At 43.3% G+C, this 17936-nt stretch overlaps 1 protein-coding gene across 5 annotated transcripts in view; it reads right to left on the bottom strand.

Annotated features, from left to right (window-relative positions):
* PSD3 (pleckstrin and Sec7 domain containing 3) overlaps positions 1 to 17936 on the bottom strand; it is a 527311-nt gene that overhangs the window by 66434 nt on the left and 442941 nt on the right. For all 5 annotated transcript variants that reach the window (XM_075556571.1, XM_075556567.1, XM_075556568.1 and 2 more), the window contains one exon: positions 12629 to 12822. In XM_075556571.1, coding sequence (XP_075412686.1) covers positions 12629 to 12822 — 194 coding nt within the window. The remainder of the gene's footprint in view (positions 1 to 12628; positions 12823 to 17936) is intronic.

The following is a 17936-nucleotide window of genomic DNA, read 5'->3' on the forward strand; positions in this document are numbered from 1 at the left end:
TTCTGTTGTTTTTAACCTTTCTTTCCTACTTGCTGGTTTGAAAAATTCTTCTCCCACCCCACACAGTAAGATGACAAAAATACCACCTTTCCAGACTGTCAGTAGAGGGAGTTCTCTCCAAGGTAAATGACTTCTTGAGTCATGGTCTGAAGGCAGCCTGTCTAGGCTCTGCCAGGCCAAGAATCTGAGAAAAACATGGATGTCACCGCTCTGTGCAACCCACCTCCACTTTCATCCTATTAATGGATGAAACACAGTCCCAAGAGGGCATTCTAGAATAAACCCCACCTGGATGAGCTTGGAAACAAACAAGTGCCCAGCACAGTTACTCTACACGGGGCTAATTAGTAGAGGGGCCTTGACACAGAGGAAGACCCTCGACAAGATGGGTTGACACAGTGGCTCCAACAATGTGCTCAATGACAACATGATGCCGGACTGGGCAGTGTTTCGTTTTGTTGTACAATTGGTTGCTACGAGTCAGAACTTATTTGACAGCACATAACACTAAGTATAACTAAGATGCCTCAATATTAGGTTTGTAAAAGGAATGTGACATTTTAAAAGTAGATTTATTGCCCCGAAATAGAGTCATGGGGGAAAATCTTAAAAGCCTCTCTCTTGCAATGTGAAAAGATATTCTACCTTGGCACAAAACAACACCTTAGATGCTACATTACTCAGGCAGTTGTATATTCAACGCAGGCAAGGGATACTTGTTTCTGCTACTGGCTTGGAATTGTTTATACATAATTATAGATATTAATTATTCATAGATGAGAGACCCATCTATGAATAGGCAAAGACCGTGCAAATGCATTTATCTCTAACTTCCTTTCACAAAATACCCTCAGGTATCCCTGTAAGCACTACTATAAAAGTTAATTAACATCGCAGCTTAAATGCTTTTACAGCAACACAGTGGCAAATGAGGCCAAGCTGTGCATAACAGACGTTACTGTTGGTTGATGAGTCACACGATTATTAAGCAACTGATGGTATCAATAATCTTCAGGTTTAGAACAGGTGGTAGAATTACAATTTGTCTGCCAGAGCTTGGAAGTTCCACTGAAACTTGCCCATGGATGTCACTGAAGAACCTATGACCTAGCTTTCAACACCACGAAAACATGCAAGCCACCATGGTGACACAAACTGATAGACTAAGACAGACTAAACAGAACAAACTGGAAACCCTATGCAGAGCATCGTCTGAGATAGTGCCAAAAGGGCAGCTCCTCAGATGGGGAGGCGTCAACTCCAAGTGCAGTCACCTGTAATGGAGCACACGGGCAAAGCTTTGGGCCCCTTCCCTTGCTGCTGAGGCACAGTTCCAAAGAAGAAGAAACGCTTCAAGCATCCGTTCATAATCAGAATGTGGAATGAACAAAGTACAAACCCAGCTCACTGCTGCAGAGTTGATTCTGACTCCCAGTGATCCCACGGGACAGGGGAGAACTGCCCCGGTGGGTTTCTCGGACTGTACTCTTGACGAAGTAGAAAGCCTCCTCTTTCTCCCTTGGACCGGCTGACCTTGTGGACAGCAGCCCAGCACGTAACCCCTAAGCTACCAGGGCTCCATACAAAGTATAACAATTTTTAAAATAACTGGAATTTGTCAAAAATGAAACGGCATACCGGAAGGTAGAGATCCTATGTACCAGAGAGCTGAAACGGACCAGCAGCGGCCACTTTGAATTGGATGATCAGACAATTTACAGTCAGCAAGTACAGACCGAAGAGAAACAGTGTCAATCAACAGCATTGTAAAAAGAGCTGCCCCAATGCACAACACTGTCAGACATCAGATAATATCCATACATCCATAACGAAGATCCGTTAATATAACTATTTAATTTGTGTACAAAGCACTAATGGTAAAGAAAAGGAAATTGAGGTTTACAGATTTCTGCTGTCTGAAACTGATCAACGTGCAACAAGGATGCATTGATAATGGTGATTGGAATGCAAACATTAGAAAGAGGTAAGTTCCACCAGTAGTTGGAAAACATGGTCTTTCTTGGTTATAGAAATCAAGTTGGAGGTCACATTAGAGAATTTTGCAAGACCAATGCCTCATTCATTGCAAGTACTTTTCTCAACAACATAAACAGGCCTGTAGAACTGGACCTCATCTGATGGAATGTACAGAAATCAAATTGACGAAAGTTGTGAAAAGAGACCATTGAGAATTTGAATAGCATTAGTGAAAACAAGGCCGGGATGACAGGCAGGCAGACCATTAATTGCCTATATGCAAATTCCAGCTGGAGAAAATGAAAACAAGTCCACAGGAGCCAGATACAGTGCATCTCTCCTGCATTCACAGCCCCGTCAAGAGTCGTGGTGAGGCACTGAATACTGATGACAAGGACTGTCTTGATGACAGCAGGGCCTCATACAGGAAGCGGCCAAAGGTCGTTAAAAAGAAAGAAATGGTCAAACGGTGTCAGAAGAGACTCTGAAACTTGCTCGTGAACATGCAGAAGTCACAGCACATGGAAGACATTATTAAGGACAGAATTCAACAGAAGGGCTGTTCAAAGAGACTAAGTCACAGTCTAGAGCGAAGCGCACAAAGATCCCGAGTTAGAAAACCAAGAGGCATTTCTGGGCACTTCTCAAGCTGTAAAAATGGAAGAAAAAGTTCAAGCCTGGAGCTGCAGTACTGAAGGGCGAAATGTAAGCCATGCAGGAAGCATCAAAGGAGAATGAAAGGTAATGCCCGGAGCAGCTGTACCACAAAGAATTACTCAACATGTCAGGGCCATGTCAGGAGGTGGCAGGACCCCTAACTGCCCTGAAGCTCGAAGTCTAAGCTGCCTGAAGGCACTAGCCACCAGCAAGGTTCCCGGAACTGACAGAATGCGATTCCACACCAAGCGTACACAACACTGAAAGCGTCCACCCACCGTGCCAGTAAATTTGGAAAACAGCTGGCTGCTAGAGGTACAGGTATGCGCCCGATCCAGTGCAGTGTGCAAATTATTCATCATTAATATAATATACAAGGAAAAACTGAATTACAAATACTGGCAGCAATAACCAGCGGAAGAAGTTCAATTGAAATTCACCAGAGGACATGGACTATGGGACATCCTCGCTCACATCAGGAGGATCTTAGTGGAAAGCAGGACATGTCAGAAACACATTGACTTGTGTCTTCTGGACTACGCAAAGGCATTTGATCGTGTGCATTCTACAAAACTATGGATGGAATTTCAAGAAATAGAAATTCCATGATTGCTGTTCACTTCCTTTTGACTAATGCGACCCATGCTGCCTCTGTACCTGGGCGCAGGGGGCTCTCAAGGCTGTGACCACCTGGAAACAGACTTGTCTTCCAAGGCTCCTTGGCAGCAGGCTTGAGGCAGCAGCCAGGAGTTGAGCCCTTACCTGTTTGTGCCGCCAGGGGCTGCAAAGGGACTAGGGTGCTATACTCAAACAGCACAGAACAAGACAAAGTAAACCACAAGAATAACTTGTCCAGGGTGTCCCCTGGAGGGTTCCGGGTCACTCTGAACATGGCTTCAATTTCCCTTCCACATGCTCAAGCTCAAAGTGTTACTGGATTAGAAAAAGGAAAATCCTTAGATTGGGAGCCAGTAAACTTGAACATAATTCATGCCTTGTTACCCTGGGTTCCTGGGATTTAGGACAAGTCACCTAACTTCCCAGAGCCAAGCCTATAACCTACACAGCTTCTTGAAAATCTGTAATTATAGATGTATCCCAATCCCGGGATGCTACCCTGTCTTTGACAGTGACGTGTCCGTGAATGCCAGTGTTCTCAGCTGCACTTCTCTCCATGGAATTAGCAGCTGCCCTGTTTCGGTGGACTCTGCTGGCTTCCTGGGTCTGGCACACATGGGCAGATCTCTCACTTTGTCTTGGCTTAAAAAAAAAATCTTTGTAGGTCTGGGTCTTTTCAGATGTCTTGTTAGTGCAGTACTTAAAGCATGTGGCTGCTAGCCAAAAGGTCAGTAGCCGAACCTGCCAGTCACTCAGAGGGAGTCAGATGTGGCCTCTGCTTCCATGAAGATAGACATCCGCCGTGGATGCCCTTCGGGCAGCTCTTTTCTGTCCTTGGGTGTTGCATGCAGTCATGGTTGGTGTAAAGCCAACGTCTTTTGTCTTTTTTCATTTTAAGTTGGGGGTCTTTTCCCTCTACAGACACGAGTCTACCGCTTGTCTGTCAAATTGTCACCCTGTGGTGGCTCGTGTGTTGCTGTGACGCTGGAAACTATGCCACTGGCATTTCAAACGCGGTGCTGGCAAAGAATGTTCAAAGCACCAAGGTCTGCCAACAGATGAAACAAATCTATCTTGGAAGAAGTACAGCCAGAGTGCTCGTAGGAGGGGAGGATGGCAAGACTTCATCTTACAAACTTTCAGTATCACAGGGGAGCAGTTCCTGGCGCAGGGCATGTGCTTGGTAAACTGTAGGGCAATGAAAAAGAGGGAGCCACTTGAGGAGGTGGACTGCCACAGTGGCCGCCCAATGGGCAACCACTGCAGGATAGCAGGGCGGCAGTGTTTCCTTCTGTTGTTTCCAGGGTCACCACAAGTCAGAACCAACTTGATGGCACCGAACAAGAACAACAACAGACGGAGGGAAAAGTGTATCTGCGCACGTGGCTTCAAGCTTCTAAGAAATACAAACATCATCTCGTAATTCCCATGGAAATATGTCTGACTGAAGGAGGCTGCCAGAGAAGCTGCTGTGTTTTAATAACCAACTTAAAATGCTGGACAAACAAAAGGTCTTTGAAGTTCCACTACCTCACGTCTGTAAAAGATAAGACCCCACTGAAGGACAAGCAAGCCAAGCACAGTAGGCCATGGCGATATCTCTATTTAGGAAGCACATTGGATTCTGATGGTGTTTTCATAATCTCTTAAAGCTCCGAGAGCAACACTCTATACATACATACACATACATACATACATACATACATACATACATACATACATAGGCTAACTGGTTTCCGTCTGTCTGAGAAGTACTACTTTAACTTCAGAATCAGACCGGTGGCTTATCGAGTGACACCGAGAGCAGTTTCTGGCACTTCACAAACACTTCATGACCCAGGCCTAGGCAGCCACAGACCTTGCTGAGCACACACTTCTACAAATAGTACTTCCAATAAGCTATGGTGACTCTGAAAAAGCCTGAGGCCCACTGGCACCTTCCAAATGCCCCCGGGCAAGAGCTGCTGCAGGTGAATTCAAATAATCCAGAGCGGCAAGGCTGCTCCGAAAATAAAGAAATGCTCCTAAGACAACATCAAACTTGGCCAGCAAGCAATGCAACTCACCCCCCCTCCCCCCATTTACTGGTTAAGAGCAAGCAGGACTACAGGCACCACTGAGATGATTTTAAAAAGAAAGACATAAAAGTACCACAATCTTAGCATAAGTTACTGTTGCTTTTGCATTGGGAACATGCGTTATCAAATATTCAGTATAGCTTTTATACCTGTCATTCACTTTCAAACATTTCCTCTGTGATTCTAGACTGCATTAGAGCTCATTAATGATCTGAAAATTCCATTGCCTTAATGTCAGGACCATGTTTTCTGTAACATAAAATATGGATTCCCTTCTATAATTACTATGTATCCATAATAATAAAAATATAATAGTGAAATCATTCTCACACACAAATATCAAGTCATCCACCTAACCCCCAGGGACATCCGCTATCAAGACGCTAACATTCTAACCGTTTGCTGTGGGATCACAAATATCGGGATGTGATAGGTGCTTCTTCTCTTTAGTATGGATTCAAGCACCAGTTTAAGCAGAATACTTTTCAAATTTATAGAATGTCAGCAAAACATGACGTTGTATTGCCCTACTCGATCCATTTAAGGGGCCTTTTGTAGGCCATTCCCCTGTGATGGTGAGGAGGAAGACATGCAGATGTTAAAATTCCGTCTCGGGATTTTTCTTGGTGTCAAATCAATTCAAGCCAAGTCAAACCAAACGCATTGCCATCAAGTCGAATCAGACTCATAGTGATCCTATAGGGCAGAAGTGTCTCCTGTGGATTTCCAAGACTCGAACCCATTACAGGAGTAGAGTCTTGTCTTTCTCTCTCTGAGGGGCTGCTGGTAACAAACGATGTTACCCGGGTTCCTTTCTCCCTGTCAGCACCTCCTTGGCAGTAGGCTCACTTGACGGTGCTAAGGCTCCCGCATTAGCGGTTCCTCCTGTGAAATGCTCCTATCCACTGTCTTTGGGTCAGAAGATTTTAAAGACTCCATTTGACAATGAATGCAGCTCTCGGCTTCAAAGATTCCAACTCAGTGGTCTCTCCTTCTGTCCTTCCTCCCCCACCCCCACCCAAGAGGGAGCAAACTGGCACAGTCATTGGTAGGAACCCATTTATTTTTAAATGACTCAATGGCCGATCTGATTCCATAGCGTACATTGTTAAGCCTGAACTATGCAGTGATAAAGGCGTGCTGGGGCAGTGGCTAAGCATCTGTCTCTGAGCTAAATGGTGGAGCTTCAACCTGCCCGGCAGCTGCACAGGAGAAACACTTGGCAGTGGGCATCTCTCAAGAAAACTCTGAACCCAAACCAAACCTACTGCCATCAAGTTGATGGCGACTCCACAGGCGGGGTAGAACTGCCTCTGTGGGTTTTACAGACAGTAACCCTTCACCAGAGTAGAAAGCCCCACCTCTCTCTCTCTCACAGAGTGGGTGGTGGTTTGAACTGGTGCCCTTGCGGTTAGTGACCCAACTTGTAACCACGACAAAGAAAAACCCTCTGTGGCTGTTCTGTTCTGTCACTATGTGTCCAAACTGACTGGACACCACCCGGCAACAGCAATCCAGTGACGATGGTTTATATACACACATTTTCATCATCCTAGCTGCATTTCCAGTTTCAGATTTTCATCCTATTTCTAGAGAAGAATTAAGTACACTGTATCAGATATCATAACCCAAACCAAGAGAAAACCCACTGTTCTAGCTGAATTTGACCAACGGAGGCCCTACAAGGCAGAGTGGAACGACTCCTTTGGGTGTCCAAGACTACGTGTTTATGGACGCCAACAGTCTCATCTTTCTCCCGCGGAGCAGTTTAGAGGCTTGAACCTCTGACCTTGCATTAGCAGCTTAGCCCACGACATAATCAGGGCTCATTACCACAACAGAGGTGCCCACCCAAGTGATTTTGCAATGTGTAATTAAAAATGTAAGTGTGAGTTAGGTCAACAGCAAGAATGCTCCCTAAAGTTCGTTACAGTGAAAGTGCACATTTCTATTTCAGCAGCGAATACGTCAGAGATCCTGAACACAGATTTGGGGCGGAGGTGGGGTACTGAGGATTGACAGCTGAAATTCTATGGTTCCAAGTCAAAAATACTGCTTCTCAGGAGAATGGTGGGTGGCCTCTTTTTAGCCAACTTCCCTTCACTGTAAGGAAGGTCTGGTTTTAAAACTTTGCATCTAAAACTTAGTCCTTTCGTGTAAATGTACAACGTACAACATTCTTTAAAACGGGTCAAGTTACACCCAAACGACTAGACTGTTGTGTGGGAAATTCCTACTTGAGGGCTCAAGAGGCTCTCTGACTTTGTATGAACAGCGTTATTAGACACATGGCCTCCACAGATCTGCAAAGTGGAAGCGGTGGGGTGAACCTGAACCTACTTTTAAAATAATTGCTCTGCTTTGGCCTCATTTAGAGATTCACCCCCAGGAGACTCTGTCTTGAAAGGGTGGGGATTCCACTTTTATGATCTCTTAATTATAGTGTTACTGTTCCCAGGGTCCTGCAATAGCAGACATTCTGCCTGCGTTGCCATTATGAACTCTATTTTCAGTCTGAGTGACTCAGTAGAACATCTGTTCTCTCAAATTTGACAAGGGCGACTAAATTTTCAGAACTTTCTATGACAGACAGGTGTGTAAGACAGTCACTGTCAGCTTGAGATGCTGCCCAAACCTCCCAATCCACACGAAAGTGTATTTAAAATACCTAAAACCGAAATCAGAAACTACGGCTTTCATATCGTTCGAAGCAATTAGTATTTCAAATTGGAAACAAAACTGAGGAGGGTAAAAGTGAATTCTGAGTTTAAACTGAATTCCAATAATATGATTATAAAATTTTTAAAATATTGAAGTGACATGGCCATACAATTGGCCTCTTGGAGGCCCTTTGCCACCTTCTCCAATAGCGCTTTCCTGAGAAACCTCTTTTTAATGCCTGACTTCCTTTCAGTATTTGTAAGTACTATCGTATGCCTAAAGAATATCTTTCTACCATTGCATCTTACTCTCAAAGGAATCACCCCAAGGAAAGTGAGTTTAATCTTATTATTTTTTTAGTTACCACTATGTCTAATGTTCCAGAGTAGTGCAAATAGTTTGCTTGCGCTATAAACTGAAAGGGTGACAGTTTGAACTCACCTGAAGCATCAAAATCCCCTCTCTCTCTCTCTCTCTCTTTCTCTCTCTCTCACACACACACACCCTCAGCACCATTTATTGAAGTACAGCTGCTGTCCCGCATTGTATGCATTACCTCCTAGGCCATATTATAACGTATAATAAATATTGTAGACCGCTACTTTTATGTTCTTTCTTCCACTTCACTGTCCTATCTTATCTATGTCTTCTTATTGGAAAATACTTGCATGGCCCGAATTGCACGTCTCTCCCTCAATTTTGAAGGTTTCGTTTTACGTGGTACCTTCACAGTGTCCAAAGGGGCTTCATACAATGGACAGAAAATGGAAGAAGAGATCATGGAATTTTCCCACGAACTTTCTGAAGCCTTCCTTCCTCCTCTATGTACTTAACAATCGTTATCGCGCAGTTGAAATTGTAACCACTTTCTGGATCGCACTTACACTTAACATGCGAGTCCCTGCAATGCTTGATTCATAAAGAAACATGCATTACTCAGCTTATGTAGGCTGTGTACTAAAAATAGCACTCACTTACTGCCACTTTATTTCCATTAAAATAGAAATACAGTATGTGCATGGCCCACCTCTTGTATGCTTCACAGGTTCAGCTCTCAAGTGACCCTAGGGCCAGCCGGGGAACACTGTGAGTGAGGAAGCCCGGGAACTGTGGGCACTGCCGCCAGCTCGAAAATGCTTAACCCGATTCATGCAAACTCTGCTTTAAAAAGCGCAGCGCGGGCCAACGAAATGCCTGCTCCTCTAAAAACACGTCATGCAGCGATACCGACCAAAGCCACACGCAGCAAAACACTTACAGGCTTTCTAACCACGTGTTCTAGTATTTACTGGTTTTCACAACAAGCTAGTTAGATTGCCAAAGCCAGGCTTCAGCTCTGCCCAATGTACTGTTACACAAACTTGGCTAGGATATTTAAGGTCATGTTCATTTGTAAAGTGGGGATGCTGATGACGATGCAGGCACCATACATATGTACATACTTCACATGGTCAAGCGTCAATGACTGGTTTGTAAATGCATCACATGAAACCTTAATACCGACATGATTTCATAATTGCTAATACGATCATTTAGAACACTGATAGTTTCAGTAGACTACTTCTAGCCATTGTCTTGATTTCCACGCTATTTAATGTGGGCTTGATAAAACTCTCCTGGTCTTCCTTCTCATTCTACTACACCCCACCCACTGATACATTGTTATTCAAGCCTGACGTCTGAAAGCTTCCCCTGCCAGATTTACTGGTCTAGAAACATGTATGTTTCTGAGTGACACAACATTGGTTTTTAATCATGACTTGTCTCTTGCAGGGAGGAATATCCCCAAAATGCAAAATGAAAGACAGCACGCCACTAAAGTCCTTAAAATGTGGTTTTAAATAATTCAGAATGCAATCTGACAAAGTGAGTCCTGAAAGTTAATTTTTAAAGAGAAAGACGCCACATCAAGCGGAGCTTCGGACACACGTTAATCAGGGCGTTGTGAGAAAAGAATCTCTCTGGAGAGCTGCGATCTCAGTCTCCCTTGACAGTGAGCCACTTTTCCTAAGCACCTGGCCATGTTGACATGTATGTGCAAAGGTCACAGTGACCAGACCAAGTAAGATTTATCAGGGTGGACAGGACACGTGTGTTCCCCACACAGGATTTGGAATTATATTAAAAGCGATCAAAAGATGCAGTGCATGAGGTAAATCTGCTGCAAGAGATCTCTTTCAAGTGTTGCAAAGCAAGGAGGTTACTTTGACCCAGTCTGGGATTTTCAATTGTGTTTTATGCATCTGAAAGCTGGGCACTGAATAAAGAAGACCAGAGATGAAGCCAGGCGTCAGAATTATGGTACTGGCAAAGAAGATGGAAAGACTCACGGACTGCAAAAAGAATGATGCGGAAGAAGTACAGCCACAAGGCTCCTTAGAGCTCAAGAGGGCAACACTTCCTCTCCCCTACTTTGGCCATGCTGTCAGGAGAGACCTGGCACAGGATCGGGACGTTTTTCCTGTCTGACCCAGTCACTATGAGTTGGAGCCACCTCGATGGCATTTAACAGCAGTAACGGTTGAAGGTGTACCAACACCAGACTGAGGGTGATGGGCACTGGAACACATCTTGGAGGGGGAGGGGGAGCCAGCAGCTAGACATGAAATCTTGGAGAGGGAGGAGCGTATTTCTGGTAATAGAAATAAAACCACATAATGTTCAGCAAAGGCATTTTTGAACTGACTTTAAAGGGTTTGTACTGAAGATGGGAAAATGGATATCTATAGTTTGGAAGAACAACCCAGAAATATATCTTATTGTTTCTTTAGGGAAACTTTCCCTTTTTCCACCTCAACTAAGTTGATTCTGTCAATCACAGTATTCCCTCCCTTGGGCACACACACTGGGAGAGGCTGAATCTGAAATGTGAGGAGAATTCTCTCCGGTGGCACCATTCCACAGAGGGTTTGTAGTGCTGCTAAGAAACATGTAACCAGTGGGTACAGATTCCTCCTGAAAGGACATAACTGACATGCAAACCAATGTAGACAAACGTGAGTATTCTGCTGATCATCAATCCCTCGGCGTCAGGTACGCTTTCTCCTAAGCTCATTTGTCTTGCTATTACTGCAACCATTAAAGTTCTGACACAGTACTATGTCAGAAAACGATGTTCCATCAGGCCGGGGCAGACGGAGCACAGCAAACCTGGTGCAGGCGCTCGTGAACAAGTTGGGAACATTAAGGAATGTGCTCAAAAATCACTGTCTCAAAGCCCCTTCATTACAATGGTGCTCTCGGTTCTAATCTAATCGAATAGGTTAACACTTCTTTTTTTTTTTACGATGCCTAGCCACAGAGAAATGGTATTTTCCGTCATACTGTGGTGTGCTGGTAGGTGGGTGAAGCCACCTAGACATATCGTCTACTAATGATGTGCATGAGTATCAGCTGTTATTCATCTTGTGCAAGGATTATTGCAAACATGAGGAGACTTCAAAAAGTTCATGGAAAAAAGGATTGGAAAGATAATGGAATTTTTTTCAGGAACTTTTGTAGCCTCATCAGAAGGTTAGATTTTATGTCAACTTTTCCCTGTGTGAAAATGTAGGGTGGGGTCCAGTCTTTCAATTAGGTCCCAGCCTGATGATGCCTCTTTGGGGGCTTTTTCATGAGACCCAGTGAAATATTCTCTCTCATGGTCCTGTCACCCTTCCTGCTTGTTACGACTCAGGTGTTTGCCTCCCGGGGTGGCTTCATGTGGGTCACCCCACCTGAGAGCTATTGATTCCCTGGTAGGTCTCCAGCAACAGTGGATCCATGCGCTTGCTACCCACTGCCTCTGAGCTTTCCCTTTACTCTGCTGCTCTGCCTTTCTGCATCACTGACCTTTGGGCACATGACTCTGAAGAGAGCCCATGTATCAGACCCATGGACTTGGGCTGGGATGTCGTCTTGGTATAAAATGACTTCTCGATATCAAGTTCTTTTTTCTATGTATGTGAATGTCACTGGTTTGGGTTCTGTAGACAACCCGGCCTAACAAAACCCACATGTGGCGTGGCAGCACTCGTTCCAAATGTCACACCATTACCTCCCATGGGCAATCATGTTTCAGATTTCAGAATAATTAAAATGATTAGATAGGATTCCTTCAATGTCCCAATACCCATAATGCCATGTTCTTCTATATTTCACCTGCCCATCTTTCCCCAAATCAATTCTCTCACATATGCTGTGGCTCTCATCCCACCCCCACCCCCACCCCCACCACGCAGTATCTGTTTATTACGGTATTTATTATTCTTTCTTTTACAAACCAACCATCAGACAGACAGGAACCTGGTCCACCTTACTCACTGTTTCATTTTTCATTACTAGCAGATAATAGACATTTCATATGATTTTGTAGAAACAATAGAAAGTTGGGAATAAAAAACAAAAAAACCCATCAAACCAACACCCACCACCATGTAATCTGTAAACTGTTTTTCCTTTCTAAAGCTCTGTAATCTGACTTGAGGAAGTATAGGTCCCATACAGAATTCTCAATTTAGAGCTAAAGACTTTTTCAAGCCTTAGTGCCTACTTCTCTAGTTAAACATCATTTTTATTCATCCTTCACTTTGAGACAAATTCACTTTAAATTTGGGGTCTAAACATGGAATAAAACAGAGTGAAAAAAAAATCCTTACTCTTCTTTCCATCCATGTCAGCATGAATTTTCCGAGCCAAGAAGCCACTTTTGTACACAGTAGCGTTCGGATCGTGTGGAATGTCCAAGAATGGATTGGTAGTACTCCCAATACGAGTGATGGTCTTTGGATGTGTTCCATTAGCCTTCTCATCGGTACCTTCTGAGGGAGATTTTTTTTTCTCTTCATCATCTCTAAAAAAAGGAGAAACCAAAAAGATTAAGCCAAGTACCTAGTGCAATATTATGGACAAAGCCACTTAAAATGATTATTTTCTAATGGCCCATCAGTACTGATAGCATTTACTGGAAGTCTCATATGTTCATAACAATCCTAAAAGACCCGAGGTTAGTACCCTGTATTAAAGATAAGGTTTTAAATCGATAAGGCTACAGCGACACTGAGTAGTGGAAGAGATGATGATACAGTCAGAGTCTACGCTGCACAAAAGCCTCTGCTATGTTCAGTCACTGCAATGCCGCTCTGCTGCTTTTTAAACAAGTGTGAAGGCCTTGGGCAGAGATCAAGACTGTGATTTTTGTGTTTCTATGGCACCTTGTGCAGTGCTATGCGTACAGCAAATACAAAGCTATGGACTGATTCAATGCACAGAATTGGATTCTATTTGCTATAGTCATTAGATAATTATATGTCAACTTGAAGATACATAAAAGTGTAGGGGTGATATCTAACCTGTAAATCATGTCACAGTCTGATGGTAGCTCTTTGGGGTGTGGCCTTCTCATAAGGCAGGTCCTAGGACCTCTTCCGCTCTCTGCCTTAACCCTCTGCTTGCTGCTAGAGCCCTGCCCTGTTTCCACTGACCTTGGATCCAAGTGACTTGGCACCCACCAGCCTGTGCTCTTCCTGCATTCTGTATCATTGCATATGGCTGTGTGAGGTCTGAAGAGGGACTTATGGACTAGGGACTTAAGGACTTTGAGCTGGACTAGGCTGGGATTTTTTAAAATTAAATACTTTTATTGGGGACTCTTACATCTCTTATCACAATCCATACATTCATCCAGTGTGTCAGGCATATTTGCACATATGCTTCCATCATCGTTTTCAAAGCATTATATTCCCACTTCAGCCCCTGATATCAGCTCCTCACTTCTTCCCTCTCCTTCATGAACCCTTGATAAGTTATAGATTATTTTCTTATCTTACATTGTCCTCCATTACCCCTCACCCACTTTTCCATTGTTCGTCCCCGAGATGGGGGTTGATCCTTGTGATAGATTCCCCCTTTCTGCCCCAACCCTCCCCTGGCTCTTATCTGTAACAGTGTGCATGTTCTGGTCTAGTCTACATTGTAATGTAGAATTGAGGTCATGATAGTGGGGGGAAGGAAGCACCAAAGAACTAGAGGAAATTTGTGTTTTCATTGGTGCTATACTGCACCCAAAGAACTAGAGGAAAGTTGTGTGTTTCATTGGTGCTATACTGCTCATTTTTCCCTCTGGCTCTGTAGAGGGATGTCCAATTGTCTACAGATGGGCATTGGGTATCCACTCCATGTCCCCCCAGCTCCCTCCATTCACTTTGGGTATAATTTTGTTCTGGGTCTTAGATGTCTGGCACCTGATCCCATCAACATTTCATGATCACACAGGCTAGTGTGCTTCTTCCATGTGGGCTTTGTTGCTTCTTAGCTAGATGGCCACTTGTTTACCTTCAAGACCCCAGATGTTACATCTTTCAATAGCCAAGCACCATCAGCTTCCTTCACCATATTTACTTATGTACTCATTTTGTCTTCAGCGACTGTGTAGGGAAGGTGAACATCACAGATTGCTGGATTGTTAGAATAAAGTGTTCTACGTTGAGGGAGTACTTGAGTCAAGGCCCAATGTCCATCTGCCACCTTAATTCTTAACATATAGATATGAGTACATAGTTCTATTACCCGGGACCTTTCCTCGATTTCCTTTTACTTTCCTCATGTCCCACCATCATGTTCGGCCTTCATTCGGGTTTAGTAATTCCTTGCTGCTACACTGCCCTTGATTAAGCCCCACTCGGCATGTTATGCCCTTCTCCCTACTGATTTTAGTTCACTTGTTCCTTTGTCCCTGGGTTGGTCCCTTCCCCCCACTTCCTCTCTCCCACCTCCCCTTCTCCTGTATTGCACAACCCCCCCCCCCCCGCCAGAACCACTGGTGGTCCTGTTTTTTTTTCATCTCTGAATTATTTATCCTGCCTATCTTTGCTAGATTGACATGCAGATACATTAATAAGCACAAAAACCTGGCAAAGCCACATGAAACAACAAATGAAGTCAAGACCAGCAAAACAATAACAAAAAGAAAGCCACTGACAAAAATGGAAGGCCTATAAATAGTTCAAGGTCTGTTTGTTGGCCTTTACGAGTGTTTTCCAGTTCCAGTCGGGTCTGATGCGGTGTCACACTGTCTCCAAAGTCTATTTTTGGTATTCCCCAGGGATTTAATCACTTTGCTCCCCTTGCTGCTCTGTTGCATGCCCTTAGTGTTTCACCCCAGCATGATGGGGTCAGATTGTGTACAATTCCCACACGGTGTCTCCAATATTTTCCCCCACAGCACTATGGTTTAGTGAGGGACGTCTTGTCTCGTAGTGGGGCCAGCCCTATGGTCCTCTCTGTGTGTAGTCTGCTCCGAGCAGGGATATCGTCCTCATGGATTGGTGGTCCAGGATGTCCTGCCCTCCCCTCCCTCTCCATCCCTTTTCGTTTCTCCCATGTATTCTAATCAGATGTGCCCCTCTTCCCAAGCTGTAGGTCCAGTGTTGTCCTCTGAATTGCGTTCTTCTGAGTGGGGCAGGGTGTGTGTGTGTCTTCATACTTGGGATTGGAGCTGGCCCCACTGGATTGGGGTGTTTTACTGATGCACAATTATTTGATAGAAAGCTCCCCCTTAAGCATATGTGAGTGTCACTGGATTAGTTTCTCTAGTCAACTTGACCTAAAACATTTGCCAAATAGCCAGGTTAATCCACAGCATCAGAACGCTAAGTAATGCTACCAAGGGAAGCTGCTGGCGGTGCAATAAGGGCAGCGGCGTTTTAGTGCTCCTCCCTTCTGGCTACACACATGTGGGGCAACTCCCCAGCCACCGCACTGCGGAAACCCGTGCTTTTCCAGCGCCCCTTTCTACATCTGGTTCTTTTAGGCACGGCAAATTTAACTCATATTGTGATACACAATTAGTAGGAAGGACACACAAAATGGCTAGTCTTATTCAGCTAAGAAAGAGAAAAGCTAATAAGCGCTCATATACTGCTGGAAAACTTAACTATTCAATATGAGCAGGTGCCTAGATTCTGCTGTGTTCATTTCCTGACTCATTCCTTGAGAGGGTTCCTGTAAATAGGAAATGCTGTGATCGTAGCTTATGCTCTCCCACCTTCAGGGATATATATATGTGTAGCACAGGTACACACGTATGTACAAATAACCTGTCATATCTACATATGTATATTTGAGTATTCTCTCACTACATTCTTGGAAAGAACTGTTCAATCAACTCAAAAGTTCACGTGGGATTGCCTTCTTCTAGAGATCTTTCATTCCCCACCCCAAACTCAACCAACTACTGACCTCATTCCCATCTCTATTGACTGGGGAGCCCAGGTGCTGTCGTGGTTACGCACTGGGTTGTAATGCAAGGTCAGCAGTTCTAAACTGCTAGGTGCTGCTCGACTGGAGAGAGAGCGCTTTCCACTCCCATGAAGAGTCACAGTCTCAGAAATGCTGAGGGGCAGCTTCCAGTCTGTCCTTCGGGGTCATGATGAGTCCTAATAGATTCAATGGCGGTGACTGGTTATAGTTTTGACTTCATCAAAATGGCATATGGATGCTCTGGGTTCTTTAACTCAGCACAGTGCACTTGAGACATATCTGTATTGTGTGTGCATTAGGAGTTAGTTTTATTTTATTTCTGATTACTACTTATGGGTATGTCTGTTTAATTATCAGCTAAAAGCCATATATCTGAATTGTTGCTAGTTTCTACACTTCAGTTTTGTAATGAACCATCACCATGACAATAATGTGAGATTACAGGAGCATAATGCATTTTATGTCTGGAAAATTAATTATATAAGGTAACTTTATGTAATATCACAACAATTTAAAATTTGGTGACTTCATAATCATATCATGTTTTTAAATTCACTTATTAACTAAGACCTATGTAAGTGATTTGGGCTGCTAATTTCAAAGCCTGAAATTTCTCTGAGGGATAAGCATGAGACAGTCTGTCTGCTCTGATAAAAATTTACAGCCTCTGAGACCCTGTATGATGGCAGTGGGCTCTGGTCTATAAAAACTACTTATTTTTATCACCGAATTATCACATATTAACCTTATGACATATTTTCTACTTGGATAAAATATGTTTTCTAAATTATTTGAAATTCATTGAAATATATTTTTACTATCCTTGATAGTCATAAGAAGTGTACATCTTAACACTGCTGGGATTATATTAAATGTTTTCTATGAATGAACTGCATCCCTCAATGCAGCACCAAAGAGCATGATTGTTACTAAAATTAGTTTGATTGCTTTAAAATTTGCAAGTCCAGACAAAATATAGTTCTAAACATAGATAAGCTTCTAACATTTCCCCCCAAAAAACACTGGCACATGAGGATGATTATAGTAAGAAGATTGCTTTTTATTTTGTAGGAGAAAAAACAAGAATTAATAAAGTGTTCGGCTTCACGACTTAGTCATAAATCTGCCCTCACTGTGTAGAGATTACTCATATTTTGAAGGGGCTTTGGATTGCGAGTAGAAAATTAGTCTGATTATCCTGGGTATCAGTTTGTTTTAGGCAACGAGACAAAACAAATGATTAATATAAACAGCCATATTTATTTTAAAAGATTACTAATTTTCCACAAATAATGTACAATTACATGCTTCTGCCAAATGCACAGCCCCTGCCTTACATGTTATTTTTGTAAGTGTGCTAGACCAATCTTTTAAAATATGTTGCTGACATCAATTAGCACTAAAGGGACAAAATTAAATTATGAACTAAGCAGACCAAATCATGAACCTCATGGCTTCAATGAAGACGATCTGATAAGGCCTTGCATTTAGTTATTGAGTTATTGTGCTATAAAGGATCAGTTTAATAAACAGATGCAAACTCATGGTTTCAACTGTTGTTGTTTTTTTACCAATTAACTGAAGACAACCAAACTCAATCCATGAATTTGTGACCATAGTTTAAACCTTTGTTCTACAACCAGGATCAAAATAACAATTTTGTACTTTAATATACAGAAGCAGGAGATTGAAATAAGTGAACAAAGC

This window comes from Tenrec ecaudatus, chromosome 8 (assembly GCF_050624435.1).
Source record: "Tenrec ecaudatus isolate mTenEca1 chromosome 8, mTenEca1.hap1, whole genome shotgun sequence".
In the NCBI taxonomy this organism is placed as follows: Eukaryota; Metazoa; Chordata; class Mammalia; order Afrosoricida; family Tenrecidae; genus Tenrec; species Tenrec ecaudatus.